This window comes from Sander lucioperca, chromosome 19 (assembly GCF_008315115.2).
Source record: "Sander lucioperca isolate FBNREF2018 chromosome 19, SLUC_FBN_1.2, whole genome shotgun sequence".
Lineage (NCBI taxonomy): Eukaryota > Metazoa > Chordata > Actinopteri > Perciformes > Percidae > Sander > Sander lucioperca.
The window spans coordinates 30,728,703-30,742,402 of record NC_050191.1 but is presented as its reverse complement, the minus strand read 5'-3'; the positions used below and the strand labels follow the sequence as shown (position 1 = coordinate 30,742,402).

The following is a 13,700-nucleotide window of genomic DNA, read 5'->3' as shown; positions in this document are numbered from 1 at the left end:
AAACTTGTGAAATAAATTAACAAAAATCACTCCTAAACTGTGGGATGTCTGATGTGTTTTTTCTACATGAGTTAACAAGCAGATTAAAGAGACTGTCTGTGGGATCTTCCTTCTCCTCCTCCTCCTCCTCCTCCTCTTCTTCTTCGGGCTGCAGGGTTTACTGTTTGTGGTCTGACTGAGTGTATTTACCTGGTGATGAATCTGAAAAGACGGGCAGGATGGACGGTACACACAGCCGAGGTGAAGGAACAAGAGAAGTCGGACCACCATGCTCTCTGCACACACACAACCTGTTCTCCCTGTGTGGATGTCAAACAACCCCAAATATTTTTACCTTTTGTGTTCCAGTGTGAAGCTCACATGGGTCAGTAAGACTGAGGTGATCTACTGGTGCAAAAGTAATAAAAGCACCATGGGTTAGGGTTGGGGGTTAACCCTATCCACCATGTTTCACAAACTGGCTGAACTTGTTTCAGTGATCCACCTGAAGAAACGGTGGACTAAGTATTCAAAACATCAGCTTAAATGGGAAGAATCCTACAGGGCCACTTATTGCAATATCTGGACCCATTTTTAATCTACTTTATATATATATATATATATATATATATATATATATATATATATATATATATATATATATATATATACATATATACAGTGCTGCTCATAAGTATTCATACCCATGGTCAAGTTGACTAAAAAGAGGAATAAAAAAATCATCTTTTGGAAATTGATCTTAATGCCTCAATTAAAAAAATGAGGAAAAATCCGACCTTTTAGCCTAGCTAACTGAGTTAGCATTGGTATGAATACTTATGAGCAGCACTGTATATATTTTTATTATTATTATTTTTTTTTTTAAAGATTATTTTGGGCTTTTCCACCTTTAATTTTTGACAGGACAGCTAGGTGAGACAGGGGAGAAAGAGGGGGAAGACATGCAGGAAATCGACACGATTCATGCCCTGGACCTCTGCGTCGAGGCATAAACCTCCCAGTATATGTGCGCCTGCTCTACCCACTGAGCCAACCCGGCCACACTAATCTACTTTTATTTATGCATGTACTTGCGCACTGATTTGGTTTATGCAGGTCTTTGTTTGGTTTTTCTATGCATACTGGACATTTTTGGGGTTTTGGTTCTTTGACCGCGTGTGTGTGTGTGTGTGTGTGTGTGTGTGTGTGTGTGTGTGTGTGTGAGTGTGTGCATGCACGTGTGTGTGTGTGTGTGTGTGTGTGTGTGTGTTCTTGTTTAAGTATATTCGTGGGGTCCAAAAACCGGGAATACAGTATACTTGTGGGGTCCGGACAGCCTTGTGGGGCCAAAATGCTGGACCCCACAAGTTTAAAGGTCTGTTTGAGGGTTAAGACTTGGTTGTAGGATTAGGGTTAGAATTAGGTTATGGTTAGGGTGAGGATAAGGGTTAAGGTTAGGCATTTAGTTGTGATGGTTAAGGTTAGGGTAAGGGGCTAGGGAATGCATTATGTCAATGATGGGTCCCCACAAAGATAGTGAGACACTTTGTGTGTGTGTGTGTGTGTGTGTGTGTGTGTGTGTGTGTGTGTGTACGCGTGTATGTGAGTATGCTTTTTTGATTTGTTTGTATTTTGGGTGTTGATTTTTTTTCACATTTTCACAAAAACAATCTTTAAAAAAATTAGTAATACAACTAAAGACTATAGCTCTTTTAAAATATGCTCAAAGTACAAGTGGATTGAAAAGCAACAAACAGAAATGTTTCTCTCCATGTTTCAATATACAGTTACTAATTATAATTAGAAATAAAGTGAATTCAAAGCCTTCCTTGAGTCGCATTATAGCGTCATATAGCACAAATTCTGGGCCCTTATCTATTCTCACACGTTTTAATAATCAGAGGTGGATGAAGGATTCAGATCCTTTATTTAGGTAAAGGTACTAATACAACACTGTGAAAATACTAAAGTAAAAGTCTTGCATTCAAAACCTAACTTAAGTAAAAGTACTCACTCAGTGTTTTTTCTCTTCTATCGGATGTTTCTGGATTAATATCACTGCTGTATTAATGTGTTTGTTGCATTTTCCTGTTGTAGATGTTTAAGGTTGTGCTCATTTTAACTCCTTTATATACTGTTGGGTAGTTTAATCTGCAGCGATGCATCACAGTGTTCCCTGGGTTTGTCAAAGACTTAGGTGCATGTATTTGGTAGAGGGTTTAGGGGTCCTCCCTCACAAAAGGTTACATTTTTCAATAAAAAAAATGCAATTTTACATAATTTTTAACCTTTATTACTACCATATCTGTGTCTAAAACGTTGGAAAAGCTAGAGCACATAATAAATAAATAACACTCAAACTGCTTAAAGACAAAACTTGCTAAATTCCTCTCCCATTTAGCTCTTCAAATCGCAGATTCCAAGTAGCCTACATTTCATTGATGATTGATAGAAATACAGACATTTCCATAAACGTTTCCATGCAGTTTTACTGCCGCATCTTGCCCAATGGGAGACCCGCTATCGTTTTAACTGGCCACACGGAGGTGGAGCATGCCAGTGAACCAAATATGTGGCAGATAGGTGATTAATATGCAAAAAGACAAGAAATAGGCGTTGTGTGGGGGCATATTTGGCCGTAATTGCCCAAACTTGGTGGCCTCACATTCTAAAGCCAATATTCCATCTATACACTGATCTTAATTATTGCATATTTAAATGAATTTTCCTCCCTATAGTTTTTGTACATATTTTATAATAGGCTATATTATTTTTTTAATGCCTATATATACGAGTCTATTGACCGACTGACACAACCAACACGTTTTTTAAAACTGAAACGAGGGTGCGTTGAACACCCTGTTGTGTGCGCAAGTGCTCTGCCTTTTTACTACCACGAGTTTACAGACACGTCTCTGCTGATTGGGTAACACCTGTGACACAGCCAATAAACGAGAGACACGCCCACCAAACGAGAGAAAACATATCTCAGAGCCCGCTGCACACCGTTTCACACCGTTCTGAGGAAACATGTCGCTCAACCAGGAAACCATAGCATAACAGTGCACACCGTTTTGAGATTGAACGTGCCCCTTATCAACATGCACATCGCCTACTTATGGTGCATTCAAATCAACTAAAGCCCCAGACACACCAACCAGACGGCCGACCCTCGGCAGAAAAGCCAGTCGGACTGATCAGTCTCCCCGAGTTGGTCCAAAAAGTGCCTCGGAACACACTGAAGAGACGAGACGTAATACGTCTCCATAACAGCAGGCGGCGCTAATCTGTATTGTCACCCAAAAATGAAAACCGGCAGCTGATTGGACGAACGCATCACGTGGGTCTGGTTTCTCTGGAAATTCACAGCCAGACTGTCATGGCGGCTTGTTCAGAATACAATTTCATATTGTACTAAAATAGTTCACCGAAACGTGTTTCTGAAAACATTTTAAAGCAGCCATATTATGCTCATCTTCAGGTTCATAATTGTATTTTAAGGTTGTACCAGAATAGGTTTACATGGTTTAATTTTCAAAAAACACCATATTTGTGTTGTACTGCACCGCTCTCTCTCACTGCTGCAGATCCTCTTTTCAGCTGGTCTCTGTTTTAGCTACAGAGTGAGACCTCTTTTCTTCTTCTTCTTCTGTACTATCTTTGATTGCACTGCACATGCCCAGTAGCTCAGATGTAGATCATGTCAGCTAGCTAGCTCCATAGACAGTAAAAGAAAGGCTGTTTCTACAACTTTGGTCAGTTACAAGGCAGGATTAGCTGGGAGACTTCTAAATGAGGGCGCACATGGAAGTAGTTCTTTTGTAGATTATGGTGAACTTGTGTGTGTTGTAGCAGTGCTTTGCTATTGAGAACGAGGTAGCATGCTAGCGTTAGCATGCTAGCGTTAGCATGCTAGCGTTAGCCATAGCGTTAGCATGCTAACGCTACGAGCTAATGGTTGCGGTTAGCCTGCTCGTTTCGGCTTGTGACGTCACAAGCCGTGCTGATTTTGACCAGCTCACCCAGAGACTGAAGGCAGGACACATTCAGAAACCGTATCTCACTCTAAACAGCATGGATGGATTTTTTTCAAAGTTTGTATGTGTGTAGAAGCACCAGAGACACAACATAACACCCCAAATCCCAGAAAAGGTGATTTTTTCATAATATGGGCACTTTAAGAGAGAAATAGGCCGTGCAGTTGCTGAATCTGTCTTCATTTCAGATCGACAAACGATTTTCGTCAGATTTTGAGAGACTCTAGTCACGCTCATCCCGCCCCCCGTTTCCGGGTTAGCACTCCACCAATCAGATGGGTCATTTTAGTTTGACTGCCGATTATAGCCTACATGGCAAATCGGCCAAAATGAAGGCCGACAGTCCCTCGGATGGACGACGGCATGGAACACACCGAACAGACTCGAGTCACTGACCTCGTCAGACTGTCCGACGGCCGATTACTGGCTTTGTGTGTCTCAACCTTTAGACGTGTGCGGCGGACATGTCCCCCACGTACCCGCTGTCCGCTACGCCCTTGGAGTAGCCTATGACCGCCCAGCTGCTAAAAGTGCCTATATTTTTATAAGAAAGTGGGGACCAGTTATTGACTATCTTGGTTGGGATCCCTGTACCTGTAAAACCTACATTTTATTTCATTATACCATAATTATTATTCAATCTATTTTTACTGTGTCTCATCATTCCCCCCACACAGAATCTTTATAGCTACAGATTTAGGTTAAATGTACGTGTGCTAACGTTTTATTTTTATTTTGTATTACTTAAGCCAAAAATCATTTTAGTTACTTTAAATACTGCTGTGTAGTTTGTGAACTTCCCCTCGGGATTAATAAAGTTTCCTATTAATCTATAATAATACATCAAATTATATTAGTTGATTATATTATATGTAATCATCGGCAAATGATCAATAAAGTTGTTTATAAATCAATAATAATAGGCTTACATCAGACTTATTTGGTTTATTGTATTAATCCGCAAAGTAACTAAGGCTTTAGAATAAATGTCAGTGAAAGTATTTTCATATAAAGTAGCAGAAAATGGAAATACTCAATTTAAGTATTCTCAAACTCATCCTTTTGTTTGTTCTTTGATGAAATCGGATTGATTTATCTATGTTTGTGTTTTGTCTTTGTGTTTTTATCTGATTTTGTTTTTCTCTTCTTCTACTGCAGCCTATGTTGATTGTTCGAGATAAATAAAAAAAAAAAACAATAAAAGAAAAACAAGTAGCCTGAAAAGTACCTCAAAATTAAACTGAAGTACACTACTTGAGTAAAAGTACTTAGTCACTTTAGATGTGACCTAATAAAAGTGTGAAGTTACAGGAGTAACGTCACATTGGACAGGTAATGACATCATTTACTGTCCTGAGAGGGCACGGGGGCGGGGCTTCACACACCTTATTAAAAATTACATTAAAGAAATATAAAATAGGCTGTGTGCGTGTGCGTGTGTGTGTGTGTGTGTGTGTGTGTGTGTGTGTGTGTGTGTGTGTGTGTGGGTGTGTGTGTGTGTGTGTGTGTGTTTGTGTATACTTTAGACCTAACCTAATAAAAGTGTGAAGTTACCTGAGTAACGTCACGTTGGACAGGTAATGACATCATTTACTGTCACCGTCCTGAGAGGCCACGGGGGCGGGGCTTCACACACCTGAATGCAAATCACATTGAAGAAATATAAAATAGGCTACACGTGAGGGTGCATGTAGAAACCTGAAATGGCTTACTTAGCCTAAATAAAAATCACACCCAAATGACATAGCCTACCAAATGTAAAATGTAAACTTACAAAATCACACATTTTAAGTACGCAGTGGTCTAATGTAGGCCTATTGCAGTGGGTATGCTGTACTGTATATTGGCCAGAATCTGCCTTTGGGGGAGGAGGGGCCACATCATAGTGGGGGGTCTGGGTGTCCTCCCCCAGGGAAGTTTCGAGCATCAACGACTTCATTTACTCCTTTCTGACACACTTTTATGCACCAATTTACGGTGGAAATACCTTTATGTAGCCTATGTGAAGAAAAAAAACAGATGACAATTGAAAATATATCAAAAATATAATGTAAAGTATGTTGTTGTGGGTCATTGGGCATTTTTAAGAGGGTATATGGAAATCCTGGAGCTTTCTTAGTGGGTATACTGTTTATATCTGTGTATCACATAGACTATTACTGGCTATTAGTGTTCAAAACAAGTTTGATGTAAAATAACTGCGGAGGTGTTGATGGAACCTTTGATGGAATATTCAAATCAGAACGTGAGCTCGGGGAGGGAAGGAGGGGAGGCAGCTGATTGGACGCTGCTCCGGCAGCAGAGCGAACGCAGGTGCCCATGCCAGAGTCCCTCAAAGAGTCAACGACCATGCTAGCGACTCCGTGAGGCAGAAACCCGCCCAGTCACACACAGGCAGTCGCTGCTCAATTATGAGCCAGTCCCGGCTCTAAACAGCCAGGATACACCGGACAGTTACCGGCTGCCAGCGGAGGACAGGTTTCGGCTCGTTTGAAGCTGTTTGGATGAATTAAAGTTGGAGCGTACACGATGCTGAGCGCCGTTAAAATGGAGGGACACGAACATCCAGACTGGAGCGGCAGCAGCTACTACGGAGAGACCGAGGTCAGTGCACTTTACTCCGGCTTTAATCAGAGCTGAACCCCGCTGATTTTATATAAGTCCTGAGAGAATATTAACTGTACTTCAATTTTAGAAATGCATAAACATACACAAGAAAATGCTAACTTCCTTATGTGTAAATGTATTTTTATATTCGGTTTATTTAATTTATATAGCCTATCACTTCAAAAAGCCAACAAGTTTTGCACCAAAGTGCATCACAAAGGCAAACACATATGTAGGCCTATACAAGCATAAAAAACATAAATATACATATATAGCCTACAGTACATAGATGTGGTGTAAATATAACAAGATTTAAATAGAAACAAGTTGAACCCATGAATTAGATAGAAATATATATAGGCCTATAAAAGTTAAAAAAAAAAAAAAAAAAAAGAAACAAAAAGATGATTGGATATTATCGTAGCCCATGTTCTTAGCATCTTTAACAAATGAGCACTGTATTTCTGTTTTGTTTAGTTAGTTCTTTTTTTTTTCTACACTCCCAACTAGTCTGTGTATTATGGGATATACACTGTACGTCGATGCTTTTTTGACGGTTTTGTTTTAGGCTAAATATAAATAATAATTTGATCACAAACACAAATCTACCTCATCTAAAGTAACATTAAAGGGGTTTGACAAAAAAAATAAAATATGTAGGCCTATATAGGTCTAATTCACTCATGTCCTACATTTTTCCACACAAATAGTCTACATGGCAGCAAAACGCTTTAAAGGCGCCGACATAGCACGCGAACTGTCATTAAAAGTAGCGTGCTATTATACACGCATTCCCACGAGATCACGGGGACATATCTTTGTGTCTATATTTTGCAATTAAAAAGACTATTCGTTGTCAGTATATTCGTCTTGTAGCTTGTAGTTTCTACATATCTTTTAATCAATTGATTTATATATTTTGGGGCTTTTAAAGATTAGAGTTCCGTTAAGTGCATTTTTTGTTTCTATGTGAATTTTGCAGCAAAAAGAGAAACGATAGTGTGAAAAAACACGCAGAAGGAAATTCTTTTTTAAGATTACTTTCTGGGCATTTTAAGCCTTTATTTGGATAGGGCAGCTTAGACATGAAAGGGGAGAGAGAGGGGGAATGACATGCAGCATAGAGTCGCAGGTTGGAGTCGAACCCGCGGCCGCTGCGTCGAGGAATAAGCCTCTGTATGTGGGATGGGAGTTTTCATTTAACCTTCCGTGCGTTATTTCCCCCGCTTTAAAAGAGCAAATGTAGTATTTTTCTTCTTATTGACAGGGAATCATGTTTGTTCTGGAAATAAATTAAAGAGAAATCTTTCTATTTTACATGTCGTAGGCCTTTTTGTTTTGTAGCCCGTAACTTATATTTTTCAATCAAAATTGAGTATTTTTTTTTATTGCAGGACGATTCATTTTTTTTGCAGCCAAAAGAGAAACGAGGCTGTTAAAAAATGTGCAGGATGAACTCTAAACAAAAACCAAACCTGTTATTTTTATTTTTATGAAAGTAAATCTTTCAATGTATTATTCCTGAGATTCTTCTTTTATTCTCAGTGCAGGTTGACAGGGAATCATGTTGAAACATGTATCAGTAAACTGTCTGGAAACACATTAAAGGGAAATCTCACTTCTTTACATTTGTAACTAAAACTAAAATGTGTTATTTTTTTTTAATGAAAGTTTTCATTTAACCTTTTTTTATGCGTTATTTCCCCGTTTAAAAAACGTTGAGTTCTTGTCATTGTCTGTAGAATCTCCTTAAAGGACATGTTCAATTTTAATAGAGCGTGCAGGGCATAGGGTGGAGGTTTGGAGGAAAACCAAATCAAAGAAATCCTAAAATCCTGTTCATTTTGGCTTCATTAATGTTATTTAATATGAGAGAGAGAGAGAGAGAGAGAGAGAGAGAGAGAGAGAGAGAGAGAGAGAGAGATTATATTTTGGTGAATGGTGCATACATAAATAAACAAATAAAAAACATATTTCACATTAATATGAAATAAAACAATCAATACATATAAACACATATATACATATCAAATAACATGCTGCATAAGAAAAAAAGAGGCTGAGTGCAGAATTTGCAAATAATATATAGTATGTGCAATGGGCAGGTGTGTGTGTGTGTGTGTGTGTGTGTGTGTGTGTGTGTGTGTGTTTTAAGAGTCAACTAGGGTTGGGGGGGTTATACAACTTTAAAATTGTAAAAAAAGAAAAGAAAATGGGGCTAACTGGTGAGAGCAGGTGTTGGAGGTAAAAGGCATCATGAAGCCTTGTAAACTAAAGTAGACTACTGAACTATACAGAGTATAGAGTGTCTCTGGGTGTTTTCTACGTTTATTGTCAGATCAAATGGAAGCAAATGGGCCGATTACTGTTTGTGTTGCTCCTGGTGATGATCAGGCTGATCCTTAGACAGTGAAAGAGTCCAAATGTGCCATCATTTAAATACAAAACAGGTTAGATTTATTAATTACAGCAGCACATATATATATATATATATATATATATATATATATATATATATATATATATATATATATAAGGTAATTTAAAAAGCTCACTCCGGCTCTGCAAAAGCATGTCAACAATGGCAGAGCTGCAATGATTAATTGATTAGTCGATCGCTATGGACCTTTTTCACAGCAGACATTTGGACTTGTCATAGTAGGAAAAGTACAGCTGAAATTGATAACCTTAACGATGGCTGATGGCTCAGTTCCATCAAGTGTCCCAGTAAGATATTTCAGTGAGTCAGCATGAACAATACCAGGACCTCTCCTAAGAGGAATGCAGCCATCATTAATGGTTTGGAATACACCTGTGCTTTTCCTACTATGACATGTCAACATGTCTGCTGTGAAAAAGGTCTATACTAGGCTACTATTTTCATACCTTATTTAGAACAAAAATGCCAAACATTACCTAAAGCTCCAGCTCCTAAAATGACACGGATTTGCTGCTTTTCTGTGTTTTATATATAACAAGAAACTGTTATAAATATCTTTTAGGTTTTGAACTGTTATGGACAAACAAATAATCTGATGGCATTATGCACACATTTTCAGACTAAACAATGAATCGAATAATTCACAGATTAGTTGTTAATAAAAATAATCGTTAAACTGATTTGTGACCCTGTTTTCTTATTTAAATAGCTTAAAATCACGCCTGTTTTATAAACTCACTATAAGCTTATTAATACACGTTAATAAACAGTTTTAATAACTTGTTTCTCTCTGTGTGTTTCAGTGTTACGCCGCAGCAGGAAACATGAACTCCGGTCAGCCCATGAACTCGATGAGCAGCTACATGAACGCGCCCGGCATGGCGGGCGCCGGCCACATGAACGCGCACTACGCAAACCCGGTCGGGGTCAACCACTCGATGATGCACGCTGGGGTGTCGCAGAGCCCCGGGGCCGGCATACCGGGCCTGGGCGGCGCGCTGCCGCCGAGCATGAGCTCCATCAGCCCGCCGCCGTACGGGAACATGGCGGTGATGAGCCCGGTGTACGGCCAGGCCTGCGGCATCCGATCCAGGGAGCCCAAACCATACCGGCGGAGCTACACGCACGCCAAGCCGCCGTACTCGTACATCTCCCTGATCACCATGGCCATCCAGCAATCGGGCAGCAAGATGCTCACGCTGAACGAGATCTACCAGTGGATCACGGACCTGTTCCCGTTCTACCGGCAGAACCAGCAGCGGTGGCAGAACTCCATCCGACACTCGCTCTCCTTCAACGACTGCTTCATCAAGGTGCCCCGCATGCCGGACAAACCGGGGAAGGGCTCCTTCTGGGCGCTCCACCCGGACTCGGGGAACATGTTTGAGAACGGCTGCTACCTGCGGAGGCAGAAGCGCTTCAGGAAAATTCCCGGGACAGGCGACAAGGAGGCGGCGGGGAAGCCGGGCTCGGAGGTCGCCTCGGTCACAACCAGCAGCGCTGGCTCCGACTCCCCCCACTCCTCCTCCGCCTCCTCTCCTCCGTCCGCGGACGTGAAGGCGGCCGGGGTGGATTTCAAATTGCCCCGGGGTGAACTGTTGCCCTGCAGCCCCGTGCGTGTGCCCTCGCCGCTCGCTCACACCCAGCACCTGTTCTCCCATCACCACCACCACCACCACCCGCTGCTGCTGCACGAGGCCGCCACCGCGCACTTGAAGCCGGACCCGTACCACCAACACCCCCACTACTCCTTCAACCACCCGTTCTCCATCAACAACCTCATGTCGGAGCCGCCCGCGCAGTACGGAGGCTACGGCTGCCCCGTGTCCGGGGCGCTGGTGGCGGCCAAAAGTGCCCTGGATCCCGCTCACGCCGACAACAACTACTACCGCGGCGTGTACGCCAGACCCATTATGAACTCCTGAAATACTTCTTAGGGTGAAAAAAAAAAAAAAAAACTTCTATTTGTACATTTTGTGAATGTGAGAAAGTGTTTTTGTCGAAGGCCTGCAGGATTTTTCATCAGTCATTTGTGTTTGTATATGTGCAAAAGATAAAACTCTTTATATGAAAACAGCCTTTTTATGTTTGATTTTATTCATTTTAGGGCTGCAGCTAACGATTCTTTTCATTGTCGATTAATCTGTTGATTATTTTCCCAATCAATCGATTAGTAGTCTGGTCTATAAAATGTCAGGAAATGGTGAAAAATGTGGATCAGTGTTTCCCCAAAAGCCCAAGATGACGTCCACAGATATCTTGTTTTGTCCACAACTCAAATATATTCAGTTTACTGTCCCAGAGGAGAGAAGAAACTAGAAAATATTCACATTTATCAAGCTGGAATTAGAGAAATTTGACTGTTTTTCATAAAAAATATGACTCAAACCAATTATTTGATTATCAAAATAGTTGGCAATTAATTCAATAGTTGACAACTAATCGATTCATCTTTGCAGCTCTAGTTTTCATTATCAAATAATCTGCTGATTATTTTCCCGATTAATCGTTTGGTCCATAAAATGTCAGAAAATAGCGGAAAATGTCCATCCCAGTTCGTCAAAGTCCAAAGATAGTCAGGGAAATATGACATAAAACAGAAAAGAGCAGGACATCACCATATTTGAGAGGCTGAAAAATATTTCTGCCTTTCATTTTATTCAACTAATTATTAGTTGAATAATTGTTGCTCCAGTGTGCTCTGTATTTATTTATTTTTTTTAATTCTAGGCTATTTGAATAAGATAGAGTTTGAATGCAACCATTCAGCAACAGATGCGTCTTGCACTCAGGCGTTGTAATATGAGATCTTAAAGTGCCCATATTATGAAAAAATCACTTTTTCTGGGATTTGGGGTGTTATGTTGTGTCTCTGGTGCTTCCACACACATACAAACTTTGAAAAAAATCCATCCATGCTGTTTAGAGTGAGATACAGTTTCTGAATGTGTCCTGCCTTCAGTCTCTGGGTGAGCTGTTCAAAATCGGCACGGCTTGTGACGTCACAAGCCGAAACGAGCAGACTAACCGCAACCATTAGCTCGAAGCATGCTAACGCTAATGCTAACGCTAGCATGCTACCTCGTTCTCAATAGCAAAGCACTGCTACAACACACACAAGTTCACCATAATCTACAAAAGAACTACTTACATGTGCGCCCTCATTTAGAAGTCTCCCAGCTAATCCTGCCTTGTAACTGACCGAAGTTGTAGAAACAGCCTTTCTTTTATGGTCTATGGAGCTAGCTAGCTGACATGATCTACACCTGAGCTACTGGGCATGTGCAGTGCAATCAAAGATAGTACAGAAGAAGAAGAAGAAAAGAGGTCTCACTCTGTAGCTAAAACAGAGACCAGCTGAAAAGAGGATCTGCAGCAGTGAGAGAGAGCACTGCAGTACAACAAAAATATGGTGTTTTTTGAAAATTAAACCATGTAAACCTATTCTGGTACAACCTTAAAATACAATTATGAACCTGAAAATGAGCATAATATGGCTGCTTTAAGATCTGAAAGTCTAGCACATTAGCACTAAATGGTTTAGTTATCAGCTGCAGGGGTCACAGAGAGATGAAACAGATAACAAGAGAACAATGACACCGCGAGGAGGTGAAATGTTCGGCTCTTAAATCACATTAACATCCGACGCAAGTGGCGTTTGACAGCAGATAACAGACTTCACAGGCCAGCCAGGACATCTATCAGCATCTTTAACACGGCCGTGTTCAGGCCTGTCACATTAAACTGTGTTTTTATTATGAGAAGATTCAGTGGCAGAGACATTTAACCTTCCCGTTGTCCTTGGGTCAACTTTTTTGAAGATTATTTTTTGGGCTTTTCCGCCTTTAATTGACAGGACAGCTAGGTGAGAAAGGGGAGAGAGAGGGGGGAAGCCATGCAGGAAATCATCACAGGTCGGATTTAAACCCTGGACCTCTGCGTCGAGGCATAAACCTCTCAGTACGTGTGCGCCTGCTCTACCCACTGAGCAACCCGGCCACTCCTTGGGTCAAACTTGACCCGTTTTCAACATTTCTGTATCAGAAATATGGGTTCCTTTCAACCAAATTGACATGGATGGTTCTAGGGAAAATATCTAATTGCCATTATTTTGACTGATATTGTGATTGCGATTTGATTCATGATATTGGAGGGAATGATCATTTTTGTATCATTACTCTCATTTTCATTGAAAAATATATTTGTGAGGATCTGTACCAAACAAAGATGTTTTCTGTAGTCTATAGGATAGGATTTGTAGGCCGGGACATCTCTGCAGCATCACAATACTTTATTTTAGAACAGTTTGACACATATTTTGCCTTTAACAAATATTGCGCCCCCCTGCGATTTGGATATCGCACTAGTCCATATTGCGATTTCGATAAAATTGCGATTAATTGTGCAGCCCTAGATGGTTCCACACAACGCCCTTTGCAAGTAAAATGAAGGATCGGATTATTACTTTTTCATTGAAGGGGTTTATTCAAATGGTTTCAAAACAGTTTCCTGACTAAACGTTGACATATACCAGTCTGTGATATACTCACCATTCTCTGATCTGAACTGTTAGTCAAACATAATTCATAATTTGTGCTTTTTTCAATTCCGAAATGAGGTATAATTTAATATAAATG

At 40.5% G+C, this 13,700-nt stretch overlaps 1 protein-coding gene across 1 annotated transcript; it reads left to right on the top strand.

The window, feature by feature from the left end:
- Positions 1-6,316: 6,316 nt before the first annotated feature.
- LOC116045434 (hepatocyte nuclear factor 3-beta-like) lies at positions 6,317-11,139 on the top strand. The gene is made up of 2 exons (XM_031293084.2): positions 6,317-6,620; positions 9,867-11,139. Exons 1-2 carry the CDS (start codon positions 6,546-6,548, stop codon positions 10,986-10,988), a joined length of 1,197 nt encoding a protein of 398 aa, XP_031148944.1. The 5' UTR covers positions 6,317-6,545; the 3' UTR covers positions 10,989-11,139.
- The last annotated feature ends 2,561 nt before the right edge of the window (positions 11,140-13,700 follow it).

Bases quoted from the DNA above. Each gene is read 5' to 3' on its own strand.
- LOC116045434 (XM_031293084.2), top strand. From the start codon at position 6,546: ATGCTGAGCGCCGTTAAAATGGAGGGACACGAACATCCAGACTGGAGC. The intron at 6,621-9,866 runs GTCAGTGCACTT...TGTGTGTTTCAG, and splicing joins GCTACTACGGAGAGACCGAG to TGTTACGCCGCAGCAGGAAA.